The sequence below is a fragment of the Cydia fagiglandana genome, chromosome 6, assembly GCF_963556715.1.
Source record: "Cydia fagiglandana chromosome 6, ilCydFagi1.1, whole genome shotgun sequence".
NCBI classification, from domain to species: Eukaryota; Metazoa; Arthropoda; class Insecta; order Lepidoptera; family Tortricidae; genus Cydia; species Cydia fagiglandana.
Genome location: NC_085937.1, coordinates 14,388,651 through 14,415,723, shown reverse-complemented (window position 1 = coordinate 14,415,723; position 27,073 = coordinate 14,388,651). Strand labels below are relative to the sequence as shown.

The 27,073-nt window shown below is 36.4% G+C and overlaps 1 protein-coding gene across 1 annotated transcript in view; it reads left to right on the top strand.

Annotated features, from left to right (window-relative positions):
- Positions 1-21,691: 21,691 nt before the first annotated feature.
- LOC134665328 (ras-related protein Rap-2b) overlaps positions 21,692-27,073 on the top strand; it is a 41,505-nt gene continuing 36,123 nt past the window's right edge. The window contains exon 1 of the mRNA XM_063522257.1: positions 21,692-21,948. Within this exon, the coding sequence (XP_063378327.1) occupies positions 21,860-21,948 (89 nt within the window). The 5' untranslated portion in view covers positions 21,692-21,859. The remainder of the gene's footprint in view (positions 21,949-27,073) is intronic.

Below are 27,073 nucleotides of genomic sequence, written 5' to 3'. Positions count from 1 at the left end.
GTAAAAATAAACATAACCAAATTTGTAGTAAATTTTATGTTAAAACTTTTGTCCGAAGTAATTATAATGCTATTTGTACAGATATTCGAGATATGAGCAAAAATATGAAAAAAAGTACCTTCAAACCCCCTCTACACCCCCAGCACACCCCCTACCCTCGAGGACTTTTAGTATGTTTATCTGGACACCACAAAATATACCTGTACCAATTTTCAAAACTACACGAATTATTTCCGCAGATTTTTCTAATTTGCTTAGGCTATAAAGAAAACTCAGCTCGCAGTCCATTAATATACCTACTGTATGAAAGTTCGCGGCTATTGTTATGAATGTAAGTCGTTTGATTTATAACTTTATTTTTGTTTTTTTATTTGGTACCAATTTTACACACAATTTTCTTATATGTTCAACGGACGCCAATGACGGAGCTCCTTCAGGCTACAGATGCTGCTCCAGTTTCTGAATAATTTATTTATTATTGCGGCCTTTCTTGTGATCGGATTGTTACCACGCAATCGGAACAGAGAGGTTTTCCATGTCGCATTGCATATAATTACGGTAATAGGCCCTCTGTAACTACGTTCTGACGAACGTGCGGCGTTCGAGGTTCGATAATGGAAATTTTCCTCCTGTACTTAATGGAAAAACGTGGTCTTGGTCTCAATTCTATAGATGTTTATTACCGCCGATCCTAAATCCTATTTTGTGCTTATTCTGAAATTTGAGTAGGCAATGAAAGATCGACTTGCGTAAATTTTTTAAAGTGGTTTCGTTATAGCGATCGCACGTCCATTCTTTGTTCCTTTCAGGGAAATCATTAAAAGTTTTCGTACCAGGTTTTTTTTCTTAATGGTGAAGTAACAATGTCACATGGGTAAATATTAATTTCAAAGTATTTACTTTATCTTCAAGCGTTGACCTTTTCAAAATTTTGCGTATTATCATAGCATCCTCTAAAACAGTTTTATGTTAAAGCAATGTCTTTGTGTGCAAAGGGAGGTAGAATAAATCTGAAAAAAACATATTACCCTCCCCACCTACATAAAAAATACACAAACCTGTGTTGGGAACACAGTGATGCAATTTATTTACGACTTTTTTTCTCGAGAGACGATTTAAGAGCGTAACAAGCGTTACCGTCTTAAATTAACCTTTGTACGGAACACAAACAAATGTCCATACGATCGATCATGTTTTGACGGCTCACGAAATTAGAGACGGTCTCAGGCCTATAACGATATCCGAACCTTCTTACGCTACGTCTTACGTAGGCGAACAACGCGCGAACGCGGCGCGGCGCGGCGCGGCGAAATCAATCCTTTGATGCCCATAGAAGTGTCCTACGTAAGCGATCTCGTTGCGAACGCGGTGCGGCGCGATTTGCACGCGAATGTCAGGCGGCGCGGCGCGGCGCGGCGCGGCGGCGGCCGCTTTCGCCGCGCCGCGCCGCGCCGCGTTCGCGCGTTGTTCGCCTACGTAAGACGTAGCGTTACACGGGACACTTTGATAAATTACCCAATAGTTGCCGGTGATGCTACTTACGAGTAGGCTTATTGGTCGAATGGCTAAAATGTTCAATAGTACCTGGAAGTTGTCATAAGTGACGTGAATTTGGGCTATGCTATGAATAAAACTTTATATCTTAAAAATGTATTTAATATTTTAAACATTTTTAAACCTCGTAATTGGTTTAAAAGTTCAAACCACAGCTTAAAGCACAAATTTGCAAGCACAGATGGTCCCGATTACAGATATTTGTTTCTGAGTCATGGTTGTTTTCTGTGTATATATATATGATATATATCGTTGTCTGATTACCCACAACACAAGCCTTCTTGAGTTTACCGTGTGGCTTAGTCAATTTGTGTAAAAAAATGTCCTGTTATTTATTATTGAATTATAATATAATGAAGCTTCATTGTAAAATGTTCTTTTCATTACGAGTTACAGATACTGAAATATATAAAAAACTGGTCAAGTGCGAGTTCGGACTCGCGTTTCAAGGGTTCCGTACATCACACAATTTTCAACAATTTTTTTTTGTACATCAAACGTGACGTGAGTGAAACGTCTTGAAAAACCCGAATGGGTCAATCAAAAACCAGATGTAACATGAAGTTTTCTGGCGTGGTGGCTTATAATTATCTCTGCAACTATGCAAAGTAGCTTAGATAGGAAGATTAAATGCCGAACAGTAGTACAAGGTGTCCAAATGCGAAGACTGAAGATGAAGACCGAGCTCCGCCTAGGGCTGATAGCTCGGAGCGTCCGACGAGTCACGCTTCCTACAACTTCCGCAAGTGTTTTAAAAGGCCGAAGAGAGATAATACCTACAGGGTGGCCAAAAAATAAGTGCATTCCCGTAGCCGGGGAGGTTTTCGGATTATACTGAGCTTTACAACTTTTACTATGGGACCCCAACCCCGAAATCGCGAAAAAAAATGTATCCTCCCGTAGAAAACGGACCAGCCAAAATGTATGAAACAGCCAAATTTTTCCTCGCAATTTCGGGGTTGCACGTTGGCAACGGGAATACACTTAGTTAATTTTTGGCCACCCTGTTTAGTGCTTTTTAAAACACGTAACAATAGTAACCTAATCAATCAGTACTACACTTGTACCAATGCCGCTGTGTGCCAGATACAGCCTATAGTCACACCAATAAAAGTCTGCAGCGGATATGATAGCCCACGCAGTGTAAGTGTTATTAATACGTCATAATTTCATAGAAGTTTGACGTTTAATATGACACTTGCACTGCGTGGGCTATCAAAATCGCTGCAGACTTTTTACGGTCTAACTATAGTCGCATTTTTTGTCGTCATTCCGACTCATGCTTGAAGTTAGCTTCAAGCGTGAGTCGGAATGGCACGCCTCTTCGGGACGCTTCGGGCCTTCGGCCTTATGTGGATATCGGCCTAGGGCCTTCGCAAATAGCTGTCTACATCACGTTTCACTTAAACCATTGCGGCTGTGTCCCTAAAAAACCTAAACCGCATTTTTGTTCTTAAATCCGACTCATGCTTGACTGTAGATTTCTAACAGGTTTTCCTGTCATCGTTAGGTAAAGGACTATTATGAGTAATTTTTTCAGAATTTTAGACCCTGTAATTTCGGAGATAGAGGGGGGGAATGATCATTTTTTGTCTTATATCTTGAATAACTTCTAAATTTTTTATTGTAAATTTATAAAAAATATATATTTGAGATTCTCACAATGAGCTCTTTCGTTTGATATGTAACACGACATAGTTTGCAAAACTTTGTTTTTAAATTTTATCTTTTACCCCCCAAAAGTAGCCCTTATGTTTAAAATTCATTTGTTGACGTTACATATTCGTCTTTGGGTCACAGACTTACATATGTGTACCAAATTTCAACCTAATTGGTCCAGTAGTTTCGGAGCAAATTGGCTGTGGCAGACGGACGGACAGACAGACGCACGAGTGATCCTATAAGGGTTCCGTTTTTTCCTTTTGAGGTACGGAACCCTAAAAATACAGCCATTTTAAATTGTCACGGCCAATTGTCGGCCATTGCTATCGCTGCAATTGATTGGTTGCTTTCACCGATGTTTACTTTGATGCTGCTTAGGTGAATAAAGCTTCTTTTGACGGGGCTGTTAGATTGATGTAGGGCTTTCATTAAATAAATCCAAAATTATTTACCATCAAGTACGGTCAAGTACATTCGCTTTGGGAACGCCGAAGTGCTGTAAAAGAGGCTATGGGCAGCTATTGGGTAGCTCATTTGAAATAAATAGTATTATCAATCACAGTCTTGCCACGACGTTCGTGTGTTTTTAGTTTTTATAATTGATCTGACACTATTCAAAGAGCACAGACAAACAATGTCCTGTTAGAAAACCCGGATAGCGACTAGGATAGCTTGTTACTGTAACTTACTGCGTCCTTTCCAGACAGTTGGTTTATGAAGGACGGGCGCTAATGAGGTGCAGCTTATTGCGAACTACATAAATGCCAATTCAAACTATAAAATCTCTTCTTAATATGTGTATTATTACTGGATCTTTAGGGCAATAATAATAAGAAATATAAAAAAAAATCATTGTTTATCATTTTCTTAAGTTAGGTTATTATTTAATATGACTAAAATATTATACAAAATTACACTTGCAAAAACAATTTAAAACATTTAATCATATAAACATACGTTATAAAAATTAGGTTATTTTCTTATTAGGTAGCAAGATTTGCTGTTTGTTCTCAAATGTAGAACTTATTGCGGTATTGGAGTAAATACGTCTGTTATGTAATTTGCTAACAAATCTAGAAAAGAGTTATTTAATCGACAGCATTGTTTCAATTTTGAATCAACATGTCGAACGCGGGTGAAATTAACTTTTGAAATGCAATCAGAACTCCGGAAAATCTGCACTGGTTTGTATTGAGGTTAATAAAATATAAAAGTACCTACTACATTCAGCTTTGATGATTCACATAATGTGTTATTTACTGTTATTTTTGTGGGGTAGGTTAACCTATGAATATTTAGCAGAGATCTACAGGATGTAACAAAACTGGTGGTGGTGATCCGTTTAACCTTTTGCACGCCAATGACCGATATATCCGCACCGCAGGTTCAACGCCAAAGACTGATTAATCAGTCACAACAGAGCAACATAGACCTACGTGCATATGCATAAAGTTCAATTTCAGTTTTGACACTTCGGTGACGTGGCGTCCGCGTGACAGCTTTTGTGTTGGACATGGCGTCGAAAAGGTTAAGGGTATCGTGTTCGGATTATCTACTTTCCCTTGAGTCTCTTACTCACTACAAAGCGGAAAAACGTTTTTGGCTATAATCCATACCGCGTAGCTCTCGCTGGCAGCGAACGCGTTAGCTACAAATGCTACTCAGAAAAGTTCCTTGAGATTATTAGGCTCTGAGAAACTTTACGTCATCAATTACCCCGTGAAATGCAAATTGGCGGCAATATCGATAGTGGACAGACTAATTGCTTTTCAACCGTAAACATCACTTAAACATTATTTTCCTTGAGTTTCTGGTCAGTGTAGTCTAAATAATGTCTGTGAAGTTGGCATATCCCATTTGTGATAAAATGATATGCTAGTGTGTGAACTTAGCATATCATTTTGCGAAATTCCGTAGTATTGGTTTTCAAGGTAAAAACTACAGAACTATTGCTAAAAAGTATCAGGAACTCTAGAACTATGGTGCATGCTAATAGAATTCCAATAAAAACGTGATCTGCTAGACTTTGTTATGCCAACTTCACAGACATGTCTAAATATTGGTTTGATTAGATTAAATGTTAAAACGTTTAACTTCAAACTCGAAGTGTAGGATGACACTTGTCATCTCCATATAATTTATAATCTAAAAACGCCAAATCTCGCTAAATTGTATTGAAATGACAAGTCATCGTCATCATCGAGTTTGAAAAATATTATAGGGGAGAGCGGGGTTAAACGTGCCGGAGGTAAGTTGATCCGATGGGAATAGGAACGCAAGTAAACCATGGAGCGATTCGTATGATGTTTGTCGCGAAAAGTCAGACCACTATGCGGTTGCAGGAGCCGTTTTCGTTGCTTTCATTATAGTAGAATAGTAGTTATGGAAAATAAATCAAAAACGAGGGCACAACGAACCCCATGGATAATCACATTTTTGCTTTGGATTTTTTTTACTATCTTATCTGTTGATAGTACACAACAAATTATCATATATTTTGACGAACTGCAAAATACTCTTTTAGCGTGTGTGAACTGAGATTTAAATATTTGACTGATAAGTTATAAATTTTAGCAACGGAACAACCCGCCCCATAGCGGGGTTAGTTGTTCCGTTCCGACCTATCTCATAAAAAAAAATCTGGTAAAAAAACTGTGTAACGATGTACAAAATAATATCGCTACTCAGAAACGCAAATAATCATTATTTAATATATCGCAACCCACATACCTTATTCACACTGTTTTCATAGATCAAATTTGTATTTTATGAAAATCGGCACGTTTAACCCCGCTCTCCCCTAGTCTAGTCGGCAGTGACCCTACCTACGAAGCAGGAGGTCCTGGGTTAGAATTCCGGTAAATTGGATATTAATTTGTGTATTTATCACAAATATTTATTCCTGAGTTATGAATATGATCTATATGTATGTATTTGTCCATATACGTATGAATGTCATCGCCTTCTAGCTTTGTTTAGTTAGAACGAATATCTATCTATCTGTTAAACATAAATAATATCTTGCTTTATAAGAATTTATGACAAAAAAGTAAAACATATTTGAAAAGTTGTTTCCTTAATGCTTTTAAAATTGGCTTTTGAGCTAAGAGTTCGTTTCGGTAAAAGCAGAAATTGAATTTAATTCATATTTTTCCCTCCTATGATTAAATTTCCGTAAAGCATAGAACAGTCTGCGCCTGACTCCAAAAGCGCTTTTTAATGTGGATATGGAAGTTATGAAATTGAATAATGAACCATAATATGAATCTTGTATGAGGTTTAATAAAATACTTCTTAATATTAAAATATATCTACCTACTGAAGTATCTCATTTGATATTTTAAACTTTCGCGTTTTGAATACATATTAACTCACATTATAGACGGGTCTAACGCGAATTATATTCAATTACCTTTATTTACCGACGTTTCGACACAGGTTTCACTGGTCGTGGTCGCGGCTGACTGATTGTCCCAGCAAAATGTCAAAACAGAGATTTGTGCATACACTTTTCGTCGGGTAGATGCACAAATCTCTGTTTTGACATTTTGCTGGGACAATCAGTCAGCCGCGACCACGACCAGTGAAACCTGTGTCGAAACGTCGGTAAATAAAGGTAATTGAATATAATTCGCGTTAGACCCGTCTATAATGTGAGTTAATATGTATCTCATTTGATTGATTTAAAATAGATTAATTTTATAAAAGTTCAAACATAATAAGTACCTACCTATTAATTTTTAGCTTGCTAAAAATATGTTTGAATTTTTATTGACGATTTCATAACGTCAGGATATCCAAATTTAGAGTAGTATAATTAGCTTAGTATACGCTAAGCTAATAATAAGTTAATTATACTATACTTATATGTACATACATAAACATGTTTCATCAATCTGTATGAGCTGATGGGCGCGTATTAAAAAAATATGTAGGTACGTTTATTCTAAAAATATGAACTCCCTATATCAGTTAAGTTAAACGCGTTAAAAAAAAGCATTAATTGCATGTTAAAAATACGCAAGTAAAGTATAACGGGTTAGCACTAATTGACTAGCACGTTATCTTTTTGCGGATTAGCAAAGTAATATTTTAGTTTTAATTTAGTAAAAAGCAAATAAACTAAATTAATTCTAAAAGAGCAGGCCGCGTAGCCAAGATGCCGATCGCTTACGCTCCGTAGCGATCGAAACGCAACTGTCACTGTCGCACTAATATGGAAGTGTGATAGAGAGACATAATGGTTTTCGTTGTCGAAGCGATAGCGATTGTAACCTTGGCTAGGCCGGCAGCATACGTGAGCTTCGTGTACCTACTGCAGTATCTTTCCTGAGAGTAATAAGAAAACTTACTGCCGTATTCGAACTTCAAGATATTCACAAGAGACGACACGTTCTAGATCCATTCTAGATACGTTATAGTTTAGATATCAACTAGTTCTCTTTTGCAGCGCAATTCGGGCAACCAATGTCACTTTTACGTTAGATAGAGTAAGATATCTATTAGATGTGAATTAGATCTCTAAGTCATATCCTGTGGAAATCGTTCAAGAGTATCTCCAGAATCGCGTAAATGTCAAATTTTACAGGTTAGATCTTAAACATATCGTTCTCGTATCTTGGTGATGTCTAAAAGATGTCTAATAGATGTCTATTTCATAATCCGAATCGGGCCCTTAGTATCTCCCAGTGATTAGCACGCTCGACCCTCCCCAGAGGTCAGTGCTGGACCACCCCACGGTCGGGTTACAGTAGGGCTACCGCCAATACCGAAAATCGTCAAATGCGGGGATTTTGCTCTGTCACTCTAACTACGCCTTCATTGGAGTAAAAGAGAAAGATTTCCGCAATTTGCGAATTTCGGTTTTCGCGGTAGCCGCCAAGACCACCCCAGTACGGATATGATGGTCGTATTTGTCTACTAGACAGCGTGATAAAACGGTGTCCGTCTCTTTCTATCCCGCAGAGTTGAAAAGTGACAGTTGTTTTATCACGTGGATAAATGTGGATAAAACGATCCATATTAGGCTTGCTGATAGTCCTGTACCGCGTCAGACTAAAACTTAGCTAAATAGTTGCTTTGTTTTGTCTTTGTTGCTAAGTATCTCTGTTTAACTAACGTCTACATAGTTTCCCCTATTTTCTAAAGAACCAGCAAAACACACAAGTTTAAAGAAACAACTTTGTCACATTCTAGATAATAAGGTGCATGGTCTTAATAATAGAAGTACTATGTTAATGAGTTATGTCTTTTTGACTAACAGGAAAAGACATTTAAGATTTAAGACGGAGCAGGCCCCGTAGAAAACATGCCAATCGCTAACGCTATGTAGCGAACGAAACGTAACTGTCACTGTCACACTAATATGGAAGAGTGATAGAGAGACACAAAGCGATTCGATAGCGAAGCGAAAGCAATCGTCACCTTGGCTGGGCCGCCAGGAATCCTGTACTGAAAAATATACCGAAGATCCCTCGAGATATATACAAATATTATATTTTTTATAACTTTTACTGTCTCCTCGTGAATGACATATAAAATTTGCACAGGTAGTCTTACCTAACTTATAAGCTGGTAAAAATTTGATATGCAGATTAAATAACAAACGCTACCGGTAAATAAGTATTCGACACTTGAATGAATAAATTAATTTAACACTTAAACACAGCTAAGTCAAGGCTAAGTACATTTTCCACCATGCGCATAAAAATGCTTTTAATTGGAAAAATAGTGAGAAATATTTCACAGCCTGAACACTATTCTTTATGTTTTTAAAATAGAACAAAAGAGTAAATTACTGGTACACAAAAGAATGGACAACATTGGAAAATAATACGAGGACTCAAACATTGAAATAAAGGGAATTCTCACTTCATATTCCATTTATCAAACGAGTAACGTTTTTACTAAGAAACCTATTTAATGAGTGAATAAATCTTAAGTGGCCGTTTATTCCAACCTCAGAAATAACAGAGCAAGCCGTGTTTGTGAAGAGGCAAGAATTTCTTTATTGAGATTTCTATTGACTCAAGCGCTTGGGTAGAGCGGTCTGAGCCACGACATTCTTCACCTCATGTTTGCTGCTTTTTGCTTTTCAACGCAGCTTGCTTTTCTTTTATTTCTGATATTGTAAGAGAAGTCGTAGGATTCGTTTGCAATGTTTACATTTCGCTTAAAATACTTTTCAGTTTTATATAATAGTCCGTGAGCGAGGTTACATATCAGAATACCGAAAACTGATTTACCTAATGTTTAATCACCTATGCTTGACTCACCTATTTTTAAATTACCTATCGATCATTTTACCTAAACATTGACTGATCTAAGTTTATAATACCTAAGCTCAAATAACCTAATGGACGAAACACCTAATGCACGATATACCTAATGCACGTTTTACCTACTGCACGTTTCACCTAAAGCTATTATACCTAATGCACGAATCACCTATAGCTGATATACCTAATGGACGATACACCTAAAGCTGATATACCTAATGAACGATGTACCTAAACTTGTTTTATCTAATGGACGAAATACCTAAAACTGTTAAACCTATCGCACGAAATACCTAAATTTGATATACTTCCTGAACGAATTACCTAATGTCGATAGATATGCCTAATGCACGGAATACCTAGAGTTTATATACCTAGTACAAAATTCATATCATTTTGCCGAATGATCAAGTGGCAACTCCACCCAATAAATCGTATGATTTCCGAACCTTACAAAAGAAACTGTTTGTTTGGATAACATTTGGCTAAAAAAATATACCAAATGTCCTAATAATATTCTACTAACCAATAATTAGGTATATTTTTGATTTTAGGTACATATTTCGTTCATTAAGTGCATCGACTTCAGGTATTTCGTGCATTAGGTGTATCGAATTTAGGTATTTCGTTCATTAGGTATGTTAACTTTAGGTAATTCTATCATTAGGTATACCGACTTTAGGTAATTCGTGCAGTAGGTATGTTAACTTTAGGCAATTCGATCATTAGGTATACCGAGTTTAGGTATTTCGTGCATTAGTTATATCAACATTAGGTGTTTCGTGTATTAGGTATATTAGCTTTAGGTATTTCGAGTATTAGGTGTTTCAACTTTAGATAAATCGAGCATAGGTATTCTGAGCTTAGTTAACCAATTGTAGGTGAAACGTGCAATAGGTAATTCGTTCATTAGGTGTTATGAGCTTAGGTTAATTGATCATTAGGTATTTAAAAAAATAGGTGAAACGAGCATAGGTGATTCAACATTAGGTAAATCGATTTTCGGTATTCTGATATGTAACCGTGAGCGAGCATGCTATGAAATTAAAAATACCTACGGTAATTTATTCTGAATAATAAACGTCGGAAATGAAAAGGCGTGCACTTGCGTAAATGCGTATACGTTTGCAACTTGTGTGTGGTATATTTATCGTAAAAGTAAACTCATGCCTAATTCCAGTTTGAAAAGTTAACATAGAATAAGCACAGAATAAATAATAGTACTAGGTAAAGAAGACTCACTCTCTAACAAAACGCGTCTGTCACGATCAGCACAGATATGGCCGCTAGGTGGCGACAGCGCCACGCGCGGCTTATGGCAAACCCCAAAATTGGGGTCGAACGGATGTACTTTTAGCTACCTGTAGCAAAGCGACGAAATCGCGGAGTGAACCACGCCTGGAATAAGGAAGCCAAACGCATATTCTACTTTTATTTATTTAAACTTTATTGCACAAAATACAAATGGCGGACTTAATGCATAAAGGCACAAATATACCTCGGGGTTTTATAAGATGCAACTGACTCAGAAAAGGCTACGTGTTCGTCAACAAAAAAGTGAATTAGTCATTTCGGTATGTTAGTTTTAAGTATTGTATAACAAGAGCTAGACAGAAATCGACACATAATGATACATTACCTACACGTACATCCAAACTCATACATACCTAATGCTCAGCATTAACGTGACGATGATAAATATTACAGAGACGTGCCTAGAAAATTATATCCAATAATGATCCCGTAATAAGTCGTTTAATAAGCTGCGTGCTACGGGGCGGGGATTTTCACGCGTCACGTGAAGTGTGCGAGCTTAGCGAAGGCGGATTCTATCTCAAAACTTGAGGTAAATTTGATCTTACTTTGATAACTCATCCGTACCTCTTGCTCGTGCTCTATTGCTTAAACATATGTGCGAGCGAAATGAGCTACCAGTACATATCAATGAAAATACCAATATTTAAAGATCGAATGCGTCTGAAGACGAAGATGGCTTATTCTACATATTTTGCTTAGACGCAAAGAGTCCTTTGCTAGTTTATTAGTCGATAAACATTTATTTGTTCCCACGTATCTTGGATCAAGAGGTCTACGTTGGGCTATATGATTGATTTGTACCTAATACAAAAATAAGTTTTTGGCAAAAATTTCATTTTTGGTACAAGCTTTTATCGCTGACTGTACTTTTCTTACGACAGAGAACTAATACTCATCGAGACAATTCTAAAAACCCCTAACACAATTAGGTTGCGTTGTTCCATCACAGAGTTCCTATGGCCACCTCCTGTCTCCATCATCAGATCAGCTCGATGGTACCATAATATTGCATTGTCATCCGATTTATACATGCATGCAAAATTTCAGCTCAATCGGAAACCAGGAAGTGGATCAACTTTAACTTGCAAGATTTGATTACAGACAGACAGACAGACAGACAACGGTCAGGTGAAACTAAATAAAAAAAAACTTGTAAAAAATGAATTAAGATTAACCACCACACGATACCTTTATTAACTACATACATAAACTCTTTTTACACTACACCTAGATACTTTTTTACTAGGAAACAGCACACAATAGAATCAATTTAAAGCTTCATCAGTAGATAAAAGTCTGTTTCATTTATTAAATCAATGAAAGCCGGCTTTAATGATTAGTATTCAATGTCCGTCGCTCTGTCGTTTTAGGGAATTTTCAGGCGTAACTTGCTTTATTTAACATTTTGTTTTCTGCAACCGTTTTTCACTAAGTTAGGGAAAGTCGACGAATTATTTTGATTTTAGCAGTAGATATATATGTGTATGTTTGCGTATTATGGGCACCGTTAAGCCGATTTTGTTGAGCAGAAAAAATCTAACAAGGAACCAATAAAATGTAATGATATTATGAATGATGTAATACGAGTATGTAGTCGGATTACATCAGTTAAGTATTCAACTTTTTACTATAATGTGTACCTAGCAATGTACAAATTGCAGAACATTCCCAAAAAGCGGAAACGTTCTCGAGAATGTTCTCAGAACATTCTGCAACATGGAAATTTATTGTTCCGCCATCTTGAATTTTTTCCAAAAAAATTTTTTTGTCATATTAATCTAGAGGCCTCTATCTCCTGCCATGCCAAATCTCAGAGCGCTCGGACCAACTTGAAAAAATATAAAAAGTCGGCCATTTTGATTTTTTTTAATGCAGTTTGTTTTGTCTCGGGGGCCTCGGGGCCCTCTATGACATTTGGTCGAGCACCCCCCACCTAAGTATCACGCACCGTTTAAAAGTTGCCATACAAAATAAAAGTGGCCAGTTTTCCCGCAATTGTAGCATTTTTCCAAAAAAAAAATTTTCACACGTATCTAGGGGATACCAAAATTCTGTGACCAAAATTTCAGCGCACTAGGACAAAATTGAAAAAAAAAAGTCGGCCATATTGAAAAAAACATGGCCGCGTCATAAACTGCCAGAGTCCCTCTATAACATTTGGTCGAGCACCCTCCACCTAGGTCTGACCGTTTGGCTGGGCCGTCATTCATTTTTCTGACCGGAAGCGGTAGACCAAAAGTCGGACTTTTCTGGGGGTAAGGATACTATACCTAAACTATCGTGAATATTCATGGTATAAACTACGATAAATAAATAAATTCTCGTTCTCGAGAACATTCTCAGAAGTTACCGAGAAATTCTCATGTGGAAAGATTCGCAACTTTGGAAAGTTCTCGTGCGTGCATTGCTAGGTGTACCTAATGAAGTTAGGCTATTAGTCTGTAGTTTCAGTTGTTGGTTAGCTATATGTAGTAGGTATTCAAGTTAGTAGAACTCCCTAGTCTAGAAGACTTGGACCGTTTCATTCCCAAACATATTTAAATCAGAATTATTTATTTCATCAGCACGCCAATATCACCTAACGGTACCTATTCAGGTATGATGTAAGCACATTCCTGGCTCTGCTAGCAAAAAAAAAATGGTTTATACTATGGTTAAATTTTCTCACTCGCATGAGAAGTGTCTCGGACTCCTATTGAATTTTAACAAGAATATACAATTTAATCAGCGTCGAATTGTTTGTAACTGACAAAAGAATAATGAGCACCAAGAAAAAGTAAAAAAAAAGAACGATTAAAACTAACGACAAGCGATAGTCTTTAAAAGTTTCGAGTTCTCAAAGAACATAATCGTTTCTTAAGAGTCAGTTTACAATTGGGAAACAAGAATTCGTAATATTTAAAAACGTGTACATTTTGCAGGTTTCAAATTGCATACCTAGTTGGATTGAAACTGCTGATGGTGTTAAATATAATATGTTAATTTAGTAAATTACCTACTAAACACACAACTTTTATTGTACTTATATTCTTGGAGTACAGGCGTAGTGCATAATTATTTTCATGATATTTTTACGGAAACGTACGAACTTGCTATTTCAGTCAGTCTCGGTACAAAAAGTACAGAGGTTGACTGACGTAGCAAGAACGAATGTTTCCGAGAAAATACGATGGAAAACAATTATGCACTACATTTGTAGGATGAATTGTGTAAGATTAGCGTTTTTATTATTTGTCTCCCCCTATCATCATCATCATCATCTCAGCCATAAGACGTCCACTGCTGAACATAGGCCTCCTCCTATACATTTTCTATTTTTAGATTAAGAGCTGATGAAAATACCTCACTCTATCTTTTCATTTTGATTAATGAAATTGTTTTCCAATCTTAGCCAAAAACATGTTATTCTGTAATTTGTTACAAAAAATAAATCCTTCGGAAATGTTTTTACTAATGTTTCTCACACTACTATATCACGTTTATAAAATAATTCTGGTAATTTTTACTCACTACGAATTGAAAAAAAAAGTTGTTTATTTAAGGAGGATTTTTCGAAAGTGAGTATTTATTTATTTTCAGCGTACCTATAACCATTTCAATATTTTTTTAGATATTTTAAAATGACATTGAGCGATACCAAATCTAACACGGACTCTTAACACTGAGACGAATAAAAGGGAAATGGGAACGCTTGAACGGTAAGACTGCTATTAGGAATAATTTATATCTATCAGGCTTGTCTCAATCCCCAATGTCATTACTCTTTTGTTTCTGTTTTCCGGCTTTTACGACTTTTGGACTTTAATCACTTACAAATTACAATAGATTACTGCAATACAAGTGCCATTTGGGTTTGTTTAATCGTCACCATTCTGCAATTGACCAATATAATCTTTGTTTTTACAGGTTGACTCATACGAATTGAATATTTTCAGAGACATTCAGAGTTAGCTTGTGAACCAATCTGTAGGTATCGATATAGTACTTACCTAATCTATTTAAAACTAATATTATAGGTATCATTTCTTTTGCAGCATTCAAGTGATATCGGCTTAAAATAGATCGGTTCATTCACGAAGAGAAGACACGTGCTTTGCTTCATTTTCATGCTATTAAAGTTTAATCTTGAATTTCTGTGCGTCATCGTGAATGGTACTATCTATAGTACGATCATAATATGATGGTTAAATCTTTATTTCCATAAAATTCACGGCCGACCATACTCTAAGAATCAAGGCATTGGTTGTGAGGTCACTCACTCATCAGCCATATGGCATACCATATCCTGATTAATATCTCCAATGGTTTAAGCATAATACTATACGAACTACTGTGATTTTTTAAATATAAATTGAGCGTTCGCTACGTTCAGCTTTATTTTAAAAATTGAACTGAGTATTTCGATTTATCGAAACGTTGTTTTCACCGAACAGAGCTGTTACGTAATTCAATTCGCGCAGACCGCGAGCTGGCTAACAAACACAATCCCATTACAGAGTGTTATATTTTAAAGATTTCTACCATTGACGTATATCTCAGGAATGGCCTTAAGAATGGGGCATAAATGGGATCAGTACAGCGATGTGACACCGCTGCAACGCGATTGGTTGATAAGTTCGCAACACGCGCGCGATTGGTCGCAACTAATAGGGTTAGACTGCACGATTGGCTCGAATTCGTCAGTGACACTGCTGAACTAGTTAGTATCTAGTTTTTTAGTGCCCGTAAGGCCCGTCCAGAGATATACGTCCATGATTTTTACAAACAATGCAGCTTTGTTTATTCAAGTCGTCCGCAGAAACCCGTTTCACAACTTTCTATCGGAGAAGGGAAAATTTCTTTGTAAGTTTGTCTCGTGAAATTCAGTGCACATTCACTTGTTGAGCGGGTCTGTTATAGATTACCCAACATTACATCCTGCATGATTGTAAGTAATCTTACTGATGTTAATACTTTTAATTAATAAGGATTGCATTTCAAGCAGTAGTTACAAAGTTTTTTAATGCGTGTGATGTGGCTTTTAAACAGACTTACCTGGCTCATTCCAATTAACTTTTAAATAAGAGGTTGTTGGTGGTAGTCAGCCATTTCTACGTAGTTCTACCTGTAGTCCAAAACAGGCATTAATTTTCCCGTATATGTAAAATTTTAATTTTTTTAAGTTACTAGGGGATTAATTAGACTCGGAGGAACGAGTTGAGAGAGGTCTCGGTACTCAGACTTTTTTTTAATCTATAATTATTTCTTTTAATAGTATTATACGATTGCTCACACTTATCATCGTTCATTACTGTGAAATATTTACCATAAGGAATTTCGCTGACCGTTATAAATATTATGTGATACTATAACAAAACAAAAAATAAAATCATTAAACCACTCCCTGCTTCTTTTAGAGCTCATTTAGACGATGCGTAACTCGCATGTGAATTTTATTACAAAAGCGTGTTTTGATCGGTCGGTTGAATTGGATGTAACCAACAATCAATCAACAGTCCGCAATGTAACTAAAATCGCATGCGAGTTCGCGCGACGTCTAAATCAGCCCTTATGGACGATGAGCAGCGCAGTAATCTCAAATAACTAGGGATGTACCGACTAGTCGCCGACTAGTCGGGAAAGCCGACTATCCGGCCACATTTGTAGTCGGCGATTAGTCGGCGACTAGTCGGCAAAAATGGCCGATTAGTCGGCACTTTATTAGTGAGAGAAAAACAGAAAAAAAAGGAAATCAACCAGTCAATATTTACCGTATGTTTTCTGTCTATTTTACTAAAATACCTATTCAGGCTGCAAACAAAAACTTTTGTTCACATAATTGACCGTTTGATCGTTATCGTGTGTTGGTGGGCTGGTGTTTTCCTCTACAACAGGTTGATCTCAACTGATTCTCGTGTAATTTCATATGCAAGTTCGATAGTTAAATAATTTCATTATTATTCCGTTTTTGGTTTTTGGTTAATGGAGGAGCCATGGGGAACTATTAATGATATTGCAAAATTTAGAGACTTAGACAGGGCACGTTGCTCGTAAAGACGCTGACCACAGGGGATAGGTTCTTAACTGGTGACTACGTAAGGGAAATAGAGCCTTGGAAATACCTCCTACAAGCTGCACTGACGGTCAGCTCAGGATTGCAATATAAAAGAAAGACAGAAATTGAACGAGGATTCTTGTGATAGGTATTTGAACCTGTAGGGAACACCTTTTAGCCAAGCTAATATGATGAATAGCGCAACCAAAGGAGCAAAACTATTGTTTTTCACCTGAACTTATACGAAACTAATGATCTGGCCGACTAGCCGACTAGTCGGCCGACTAATCGGCCATTCGAGCGCCGATTAGTCGGCTAGTCGGCTAGTCGGCCAAATCAATAGTCGGTACATCACTACAAATAACCCATCTAGTGCTCAGTAGTCTGATGGGTCTCTCATCGCCGAGCGCACCTGCCGTGGCGCTCCGCCCCGCTGGCTAATTTGCAATCCCAGGGCGCCCGCACTTCCCTTCCCTCCGATATTGGTTTGCAACGCGGCCCCCAAAATAAGCCTGGTCACAGCTATTTGTATAGCCTTACTGCGTACGTGTCAACCTTTTTTCAAATACTGAATTTATACTGAATTAGTAAATAACTTCATTATTTATTCTGCTCGTGCTTTAGAATTAGATTTTTTCTGCCAACGTAGGTAACTAGATTTAGCATATTTTAACAAGATAGGTACCGTTCATATTAGTATTATAAGGTGGGCAAATAAAGTTTTGAGTTGTGTAAACAGGTGATATGGTTTGCCGCGGTTTTGCTGAGCGATAGACATACATATTTGTAGTACCTATCTAATTAAGTGTAGTATATATTCTATAGTTTTAAAATACAGATAAAATATTACGCTATTTGCAATAAAAGTAGTAAATTACTTCCAAAATATGGTAGCAAAAATGAGTCATAAAAATCAATAGATTTCATTTTATTCACCTGACCTGATTTATAGCCAACGAGGTCATAACCATTAACCGGAGGAGTGTGAGGTTAATACTTGTTATTTAAGTAGTTTTACTTTATAATATAGATACCTAAGTACTATCCTCTGCCCTTGTCTTGGTCTTGGTGGCTCAGATGACAGAGCGCTGGAGTATCAACCCAGAGGCCGTGAGTTCAATTCTCACCCAAGACAGTAATTTTTCCACTTTTAAAATTTATTCTAATGGTAAGCTTGATATAATTTTGATGCAATTAATGCATATTTCAGAATAAGGCTCAAATTTATTGTTTCAACGATATCGAAAGCAATATTCTATTTGTATTCAAAATGAAGTGGTCATTATGAAGTCAATTAAAGAGGGTATTCACGAAATGATTGGCAAGATTTAATCAAAAAAGTCTAGCTAACCTGAATAAACACGATAACGTTTTCTCATTTTCTTCTTTTCACTTATAAAATCACTAAACTTAAAAATCTTTTCTATTCCATTGATCCATCCCTTCAGTTACTTAAATATTGGATTAGTATTTTATGATAGCATGAACGCTTTTATGTATATAAGAGCGAATAACAAAACTGTTAAAGTTCCATATATTCCCAGCAAATTTTGTAGTTGACTGTGTGATAAAACAACAAATATGAACTGCTATGTGACAACTTAGTTTACAAATTAGAGTCCTTTATTCAGCCGCAGGTACCTATGGAAACTATAATTTTGCAACAAAAGGCAGCCAACGTGCAGTTAAATGCTGCAATGTTACAATTTAATATATGTATTTACCAAATACAATGTACCTTTGTTCTGAGCACACAGCTTACTGACATAATTATTATTTGTGTAATTGTCCGCTAACTTAGTCGTATGTGTATTTTTTTAAATTTATTTATAATAAAGTACACAACTATTTTATAACACATTATATTCCTCGCCAAACTGCAATTGCAGTTTGTTGGTATGAAAATGGTTTTCCGTATTTATTACAGGTACTTACGCATATGTATTTTGCTATATTACACAAGAGTAAGAACACTAGTTACAAAAAGGGCACGATGCTATAGTTCGTTTTTTTCTGCATTAGAAATAAGGTAAACAATCTTGATGTGTCTTTTAATTGAAAAACACATTTTAAAAATAAGTTACTGCAAATATGTAACAATTATGAATCTAATACGATCATTTATATTCTTCTGCTTTCATAAGTAATAGTTATTGATTTTTAAAACGCGTTTTTCCATTAAAAGACATGTCAAGATCGCTTACCTTCTTCCAAGCTCTTTCTAATGCTAAAAAAAACGAACTATAAAGAAAACATGCAGTATAAAAAAAATTACGACCAATGAAAGTAATGAAAATGTGAATTCGCAAAAATGCTGTAAACGAATCGCATGGATTGACTTGCGGAAATCGAGGCCCTTACCCTATTTACCTGATTGAGAACGCTTGAGGTAAGCTTAAAAGATTTGTAAGAAACCGGGACCACGCCAGTAATAGTTTGTGACCTGGAATGTAAGTTGTTAACAATGGAGAATAGTTATTTGTTTTACAAGGGGGCAAAGTTGTTGTTTAAGTAACCGCTCGTGCTAATATTGATACTCGAGCAAGCGAGAGATTCAAAAATTGAACCACGAGCGTAGCGAGTGATTCGAAAGATGAGCGTTGCGAGGGTTTCAAAGCACGAGGGTTAAACAAAATTTGTCCCCGAGTGAAACACAAAATTTTTCACCACACCAACCCGAAGCAAATATTAAATATAAAATATCAAACAAAATCAAACTAAATCAAATCCAAATGAAAGTAATTAAATATTTATCATCCAAAATCATCAATTAAAAGTCAATTCTACCAGCAAACATAAGAAAACAACTCAAAATTTGCATTTGATTACTTTGCCACACATGTGAATAAAATGCAACTTTGCTATCAGTTTTTGAAGTGCAAAGTAAGCCTTTTCGAGCTGGTGAAAATATACAAACTTAATCGTACTTTTGACAGGGGCACAACAGCAACAGGCGACCCACGCCGCACCCACGCCTTAAGTGGTTTCACTTACAATCAATTAATGACGGAGCATTTGATGTTCTGGAATTCCGTTTTGCATCATAAATAATGTTCCGCAGTAACCTTCCCTATTTGTTGTGTGTATGCTTTATAGGATAAATATCTTGGATACATATTATTAAGCTGGTATAAGTTTCTAAATCACAATCACGTGTACATAGTTCGATCAGGGCTATAACCGCGAAAATCGAAGTTCGCAAATTGCGGGCATCTTTCTTTGTTACGCTTGCATTGGAGCAAAAGAGATAGATCCCCGTAATTTGCGAATTTCGGTTTTCGCGGTAGCCCCCCTGGTTCAAATATTTCAATTTAAATCGATATACCTACAAGATAAACTAATTGGCATAACCACAAATCAGTTTAGGCATATCTCACAGGTTGGCAGGCCTTAACTTATTTATTAGGGAGTAAGTATTCATTTGTCTTACCCAACGTCATCATGAGTAATGTTTAATATCGGTTGTTTGCCTAAAGCTCAGCTAATATGGGTGGATTAAGTAGGTAGCTTATAATTTAAAGGATTCTTTTTAACATTTATTTTATTGTGGACTGTTTTAGAAATGGCACGAGTTTAACATTTGCATTGAGATCCTTTTATACGCCCCCAGGATATCCTCACACCCGCGTAAATCCCAAATTGTACTTAAAATATTTATTTGGGACCAAGTTGACTTTTTATGTCAATGGATTGCTTTGATTTCTTTACATCTACCTAAACTGGCTATATTACAAAAAGGGGAAAGTAAATAGCGACTTACCTACCCGAAAAGGCCTTTTTGGTGTTTGCTATCCCTGTTACAAGTACTGTTAGTCGACAAGTTCAAAATAGTGAAAAATACATATACTGGATGCGGAACGATGTCTAAAAAGATTTATTCGAAGCGTTCATTAGCACATAAAAATTTTAAGGGCAAAGAGTCTGGCTCCCTTTTTGGTTATCTTAATAGTTACTATCGTCTTCTGCCTAATTAATCATCAACCAACAATTACTGACTAACTAAATAAGTTTTTCTGGCCAAATAAATTTTCTTGCCGACCAAAATAAGAATATGACTGTTTTTCATGTCCTGTTACCTACTCTTAAATTTTTACGTTGCGTTTTTTGTAATCTGTATTTACTTTGATGCGATTATTAATGTTTACTCAATATGTTGCTGAGAGACTAATCCTTATCCTTATATGTCCTTTAATAAACACCCGTCAACATATTACTAAGTACCTATTTAATGTTTTTTTTTTTTTATGAATGGGCTTACTCATGGCCACAGACTAGCCGAGGCGTAGACGTGGCCTACGATGGAGCGAGCTCGCCCAGAAGGTGCCTGTTCACTCTTGATTTGAAGGTTGCCGGGTTATAAGAACACGGAAATATAGACGCCGGCAAGGAATTCCATTCCTTGGCAGTGCGCATAAGGAAAGTAGAAGCAAAGCGCTTAATGTTTTTGTTTATTAGATAGTTACATCAAAAAAAATATTCTGTACAAGTAATAGATTTTTGGTAATGTCGCTTCACGAATCCGTGACTAGCAATGCACCGAGGAGAAGTTTCTTAAGTTGCGAAACTTCTATGAAGGATATTCTCTGGAACATAAATTTAATAAACAATCTAATCGTGTCAAGACGTAGACACATGCCATTTTAAATATTTCGCCTGCCCGCTTTACTGTTATGTGGCGTGTAATATTATATACTACACAAAACGTTAAAGTTCTCATGGGAACATTCTCACAGAGAACTTTCTAAGTTTCTTTCATGTAATTTCTCTGAAATTTCCGAGAACATTTCTTCAATTTGTACATTGCTATCCGTGACAAAGGCCTCCGTCCATATTGGATGCGTTGAGTTGAAGTGCGTTGTGCTTCTACGAGAGTACGGCGGGCACAGGCGGAGGCTCGGCCCGGCGGCACACTCGCCGCCCGACCGCCCGGCGCCGCGCACGTAACGCCCGCGAGCCCGCTACTTACGCGCCCCCAGTGACAAACTCGAAACATGTGCTAAGTGACCACTCCACAATGAAGGGCCGACATCAATTCAGACGCAGGTTCAGCTTGCAACCGTCGTTTTTGAAGGAAGAACACGAAGACGAACGGAGGCCCCACAGGTATCTTTGATTTGTTTATGTAAATGTGTTACGCGCCGTAGAGGTATCTACGGCATCTCGTAGCGAGTAAACGTTTTGTTTGTGCGCGACGGCGCGAGATTAAAACTTTAGACGTTTAAGAAACTTAATACCTCTATTAAACATTCTATGTAACACGCTTACTACTTGATCCCCGCGAAGTTAGAAGCGTAGTTAAATGAGAATGTTTGTTCTTTGCTAATATTTTATCCACCCTTTTCCGCTTGGCTACTGTTATTATTTTTCACGTTGTAGTCAATAAATAGTTTCTTTTTCCTCAGCGTTCGTGCGTGCTCGACCATCGACATACGTTATCATGGGAAACAAAAACAAAAGAGAACGGAAAATAAGTACAAGTACCCATAAATAGGTAGACAAGTTATACGAGGAGATGTGGTTAAAGACCGACATTCATTTTGCTAAGCTCGTAGTCTTTTAGGGGAAGGGGAGGATGTGATCATTGACAATTTTCTTCAACTTCACGTCGTCCGAAATAAATGCGTAATACTTAACGTTTGCCCAATGCCCCACTTACTTTGCAATTTGACGTAGATTTCACGATAAATTTCACCACGGCGTTTCTTTAACAAAAGTCTCTCGATAATTGTGCTTTCGACTTCTTATTCGTTTCAGAATAAATGCCGTATTTTTCTGAATTACAAATGAAGGATTTTGGGGCTACTTTTGTACTAGGCTATCAGATTTCACAGTGCTTATTCACAGCTAAAACGTAATGACTTTTCAGTCGTTTTAGTTACAAAAACAAAATACTAATGCAATATATGGTCTGAAGGGATTGGCTGCTCAATTTAGATATTAAATTGTAAATATTTTCTTTCTGTGTACTTATATAAATTGTAAATTAAATGTTTATTCAGGAATAAAGCCATACGACATAATAATAATATGGTCTGAAAATAAATAAATAACTATGAGTCATTCCAGTATATTTCTCCATAAATTACTTAAACAAATATAATTAATTAAATAAACCTTGTGTGAACTGTAGTGCACTAATTCATCTAAACAAAGGTATAATGAAAACCCAGGATTATTCCCGTGACCTATTTATGGTAATTATGCAAATAGCTAACCCGAAAGGGACCAATATTAGATGAAAGTGGAACTTGACTGACCCTCATTTTGTCAGTAAGCTGTGAACCAATCTATCAAAGAAGGCGTAACAAAGGATTAGAATATATCTACAAAATAAACGCAACAATAACAAAATAACAAAATTGATACAATCTTCTCGTACCTAACACCAAATAGCGGCACTGGCACTATTTATATAGTGCATAATGATGCCGAGCAACTCTTTAATTAAAATAAATCAAATATCGGACCAATTCCAAAGTAAACTCAAAAAGGCATGTAGGGCAGATGCCCCGGTTTTGGCCACCTTAGCCAGTTGGTATCCTAGAAAGCTATATTATTAAAATAATCTTGTTTTTAGTTTATAAAGCGTTGCATAGTAAGTAATTGAGTTTGTAATGAAAACGAATACATTTATTTTAGAGGTATATCAAGTTTAGACAGTAAATGGCCAAAACTAGGCGAGTGGCCGCAACCGGGGGCATCTTTATCCATAGGTCGCTGGTTCAGATCCGGCTCGATGGACCACTTTGTTAAATAAGTTGCTAAGTTACCAATAGTCCAATACCAATCGTTTATTCTCATATTTGACAGTTATATATGTATATTCTACGATGAACTACCGTTGCCTAGCTTGCGTTTGTAACAGCGCCATCCATTATGAAACTTAACAGCCCAAACACACACACACATAACAGTACACATAACACACACATAACATACACACATGTAAATACCTAGAAACATTTATAACTCAGGAACAAATATTCATGATAAGTTGATAACGCACAAATAAAATTGAATTCCTGTTGTTGCAGGATGACTACCAACTCCAAGGCTATTCATAAAAAATAAAAACAAAACCGTCAAAACATTTATCAGTATGATAACAACATGACAACATGTATAGAGGGCATATGACTCGGTTGCGGCCACTGGCCCGGTTTTGGCCATTTAATGTCTAAATTTAATGTCCTTTAAACGTTGATTTTTAGTTTTTTTTTGTATTAGTTTTAGTAGTAGTAGTAAACACTTTATTGCACAAAACAAGTACCTATACATAACACAGAGAGAGTACAGTAAATGTGTACAAAGGCGAACTTATCCCGTTAAGGGATCTCTTCCAGCTAACCTTTAAGTAACTGAGAGATACATTTTAAATGATAGTCAATCTAAGATAAAATGTACATGACGGCGAGACTTAAAAGAAGTAGCTAACCCTAGATACATAACTAAATACTATGCGATACAATTTAGTTATGTAGGTACATAGTTTAAGTTTTAGGTTACTTTTTATTATAAGTTTGTTGTTTAGACAGGTATTATATTTCAATTAAAGTTGAAGAATAACTAAAAAAATAATGCTTTCGTAAGCAAGCAAGTACATAAATGTAACACTTTATTGTACGGAAGAGAGGAATACAGTTAATAGGTAAAAACTATATTGCCTACACAAACTTAAGCTATCTATCTGCTTAATTTTGTTGCATTCCTACACTAAGTACTAGTGGTCGTTTAGTAACACGTTACCTACTTACTTTGAGAAAGTCAGTCTAAGCCATAATAATAGTCATAAGTCATAAGCCATCTCCCATAGCAGTCTTACAGTTTCATAATCCCTTTGGATTTCACGGGCCTATAAATCCCGCTCTTTTGATAGGTTTGCGTGGGGATATAGATCCAACACGTAGAGGCCCTTTGGAGAGCTTTAATGTCATGTAGAACGCCTGCTGGGACCCGTTCACAGGCGCAACAATAGACACCCATGAACCGGTCGCAGCAGGCATTGTGAATTGTGACTGTTGTAGAATAAGTGAACAGTATACCGGTCTATGGTCATAATAATATCATCATACATAATCCCTTATTATTACGCTTCTGAACGAGAAGGCTTCACTACTGACGTCGTAAATAACTTTCCTTCCATGAACCTTATACAAATTTATGAGCAGAGATCTCCTGTTTTCGAAATACACTGTATGTGAAACACTCACCAACCCGTGATATTGGGAAACTTATTTCATCTTTCTCATATAGGTACTACAGTCTCAGTGATATCGAAGACCGAGACAAATTCGCAACTACTATTGCAGATATCATTGAAATCGGCCTATGTAGTCGTAAATGTTTAAATTTATTGTGTAACACGTTCGACACACGGCACTATGGGAGTCGTAAACTAAAGGCTAAGAAAGGTCCCGTAAAATAATCACGTATCGTATTTTTGCCGGGAATAGTTCCGTTAGACACGTTCAGCGTATCAGCATTCGATGAAAAGATACATTATGTGCGATTTACAAGCCGTGCAAATTGGAAAAGGGGTTCTAGGTGAGCCTTTTCATCTCACATTGCTGGTATAGTATACATATAGTAATAATGTTGGATCACAAAGATAAAGAGATGATGTCTAAATGATGTAGGTATGGCACCGGAGTTAAATGGAACTACTTTAATAATGAAATGTCAAAATGAGTTGAAATAGTGTGTACCTACTAATTACACAATTCTAATTGCCTACGTTATTACTGATTAATTTGCATATTATACCTAATGAAGCTATATTTATATTTATTAATTATTTTAATTTGCTACTGGCTTCGGGTATGTTTATACGTACTACTGTAAATAACAAATAGAGTATTTTTTAAATCATTGATGAAAGTTATCATTATTGTAAAATAGTAATATACTAATCGAAATATTTTTTAATCCGGATATGACCTTGCCGTCCGGCAATGGCCATGTTTTAGTAGATAGCGCCACAATGCAAAATGTGGAGTGAGCCGCGCCTGGATATTCTACAATCCACCAACAGTGATTAGGGCAACTTCGTTACTTTGCTTTGTATTACGTGTATATATTGCGACGAAGCATGTTTTCTATGAAAAACTAACTAATCAAGCGTGACACGTTTTTACTACTAGACTTTATTGCGTATCAGCAAAAAATAGTTCTTTGATTATTACAATCATAACTTGCTTGTCATTCCCCATTTGATGAAGAACAACACGCCAAGTTTGCGTGATGCGTCAGTGGCTCCACGAACTAGCCTTTTATGTTCAAATAAAGCTGCCGACAACGCACCTTTCAGCGACTTTTGATTATTGCCCATTCATGCAGAATTAATGTTTTTTTTTTTAAGGCTTTGACCGACGAAGGGCAATCCGTGTCAAGGTTTTGTCTCAAATTAGAATAGCAACGTGTAAATTATTAGTCTTCTTTTTTAATTTGAAATTTGGAACACCAAAAGGTCATTACCGTTACAAACTAGCGAGTAAAAAATAAATGAAAATGCCCGATTTAGTAAATTTTGTTTCAGATTTACATCCATATTTGTTAGTATAACTTAGGAACTAATGTAATGGTATGTGTTTTGCACCTTATATAATATTACAACTACGAGTATATGTATATTAAACTATATACTAAACAATTTTCTAAATTTAAGAAATCCTATAATTTGGCGCATCCAATTCGCCAGTATATGATTCTCAGGCCTTCCAGAATGCTGTTGGTACCTACTACTGCCCCTAAGCCGGTATCATCGAGACGATTCTCTTTTGCATAACCACATGGAAATCGTCTGAATCGTCGTGGAATAAATACCATCACAAGAACTATTAAAAAACTAAAAAAGTGATTTCAGTATTTTAAACATGAAATTGCAGTATGAAACGCAAAACTGTAAAAAATAAAACAGAACGCATACTTAATTCAAGTTTACACTATTTTTATCTGGTAACTTGCTTTCCCGCGGGAAATCTGAGACACCGCGAACATATTGTTAAAGTTATTATGAAACGCGACTACGTCCTAGAAAAACTTAGATAATATTATTCATCATGAACATCACATAGGTACTAAAAAATGTTTTAACCCTCTTAAGACTAAAAGTAAATAGACTTAATACATTTTAAGCTGAAACCATTCATGACAATGTTAGCAATTTCTGTCTTGAATTCGAGTTACGACGACGTATTACACGTTTTAAGTTCTCATTACATATTAACCA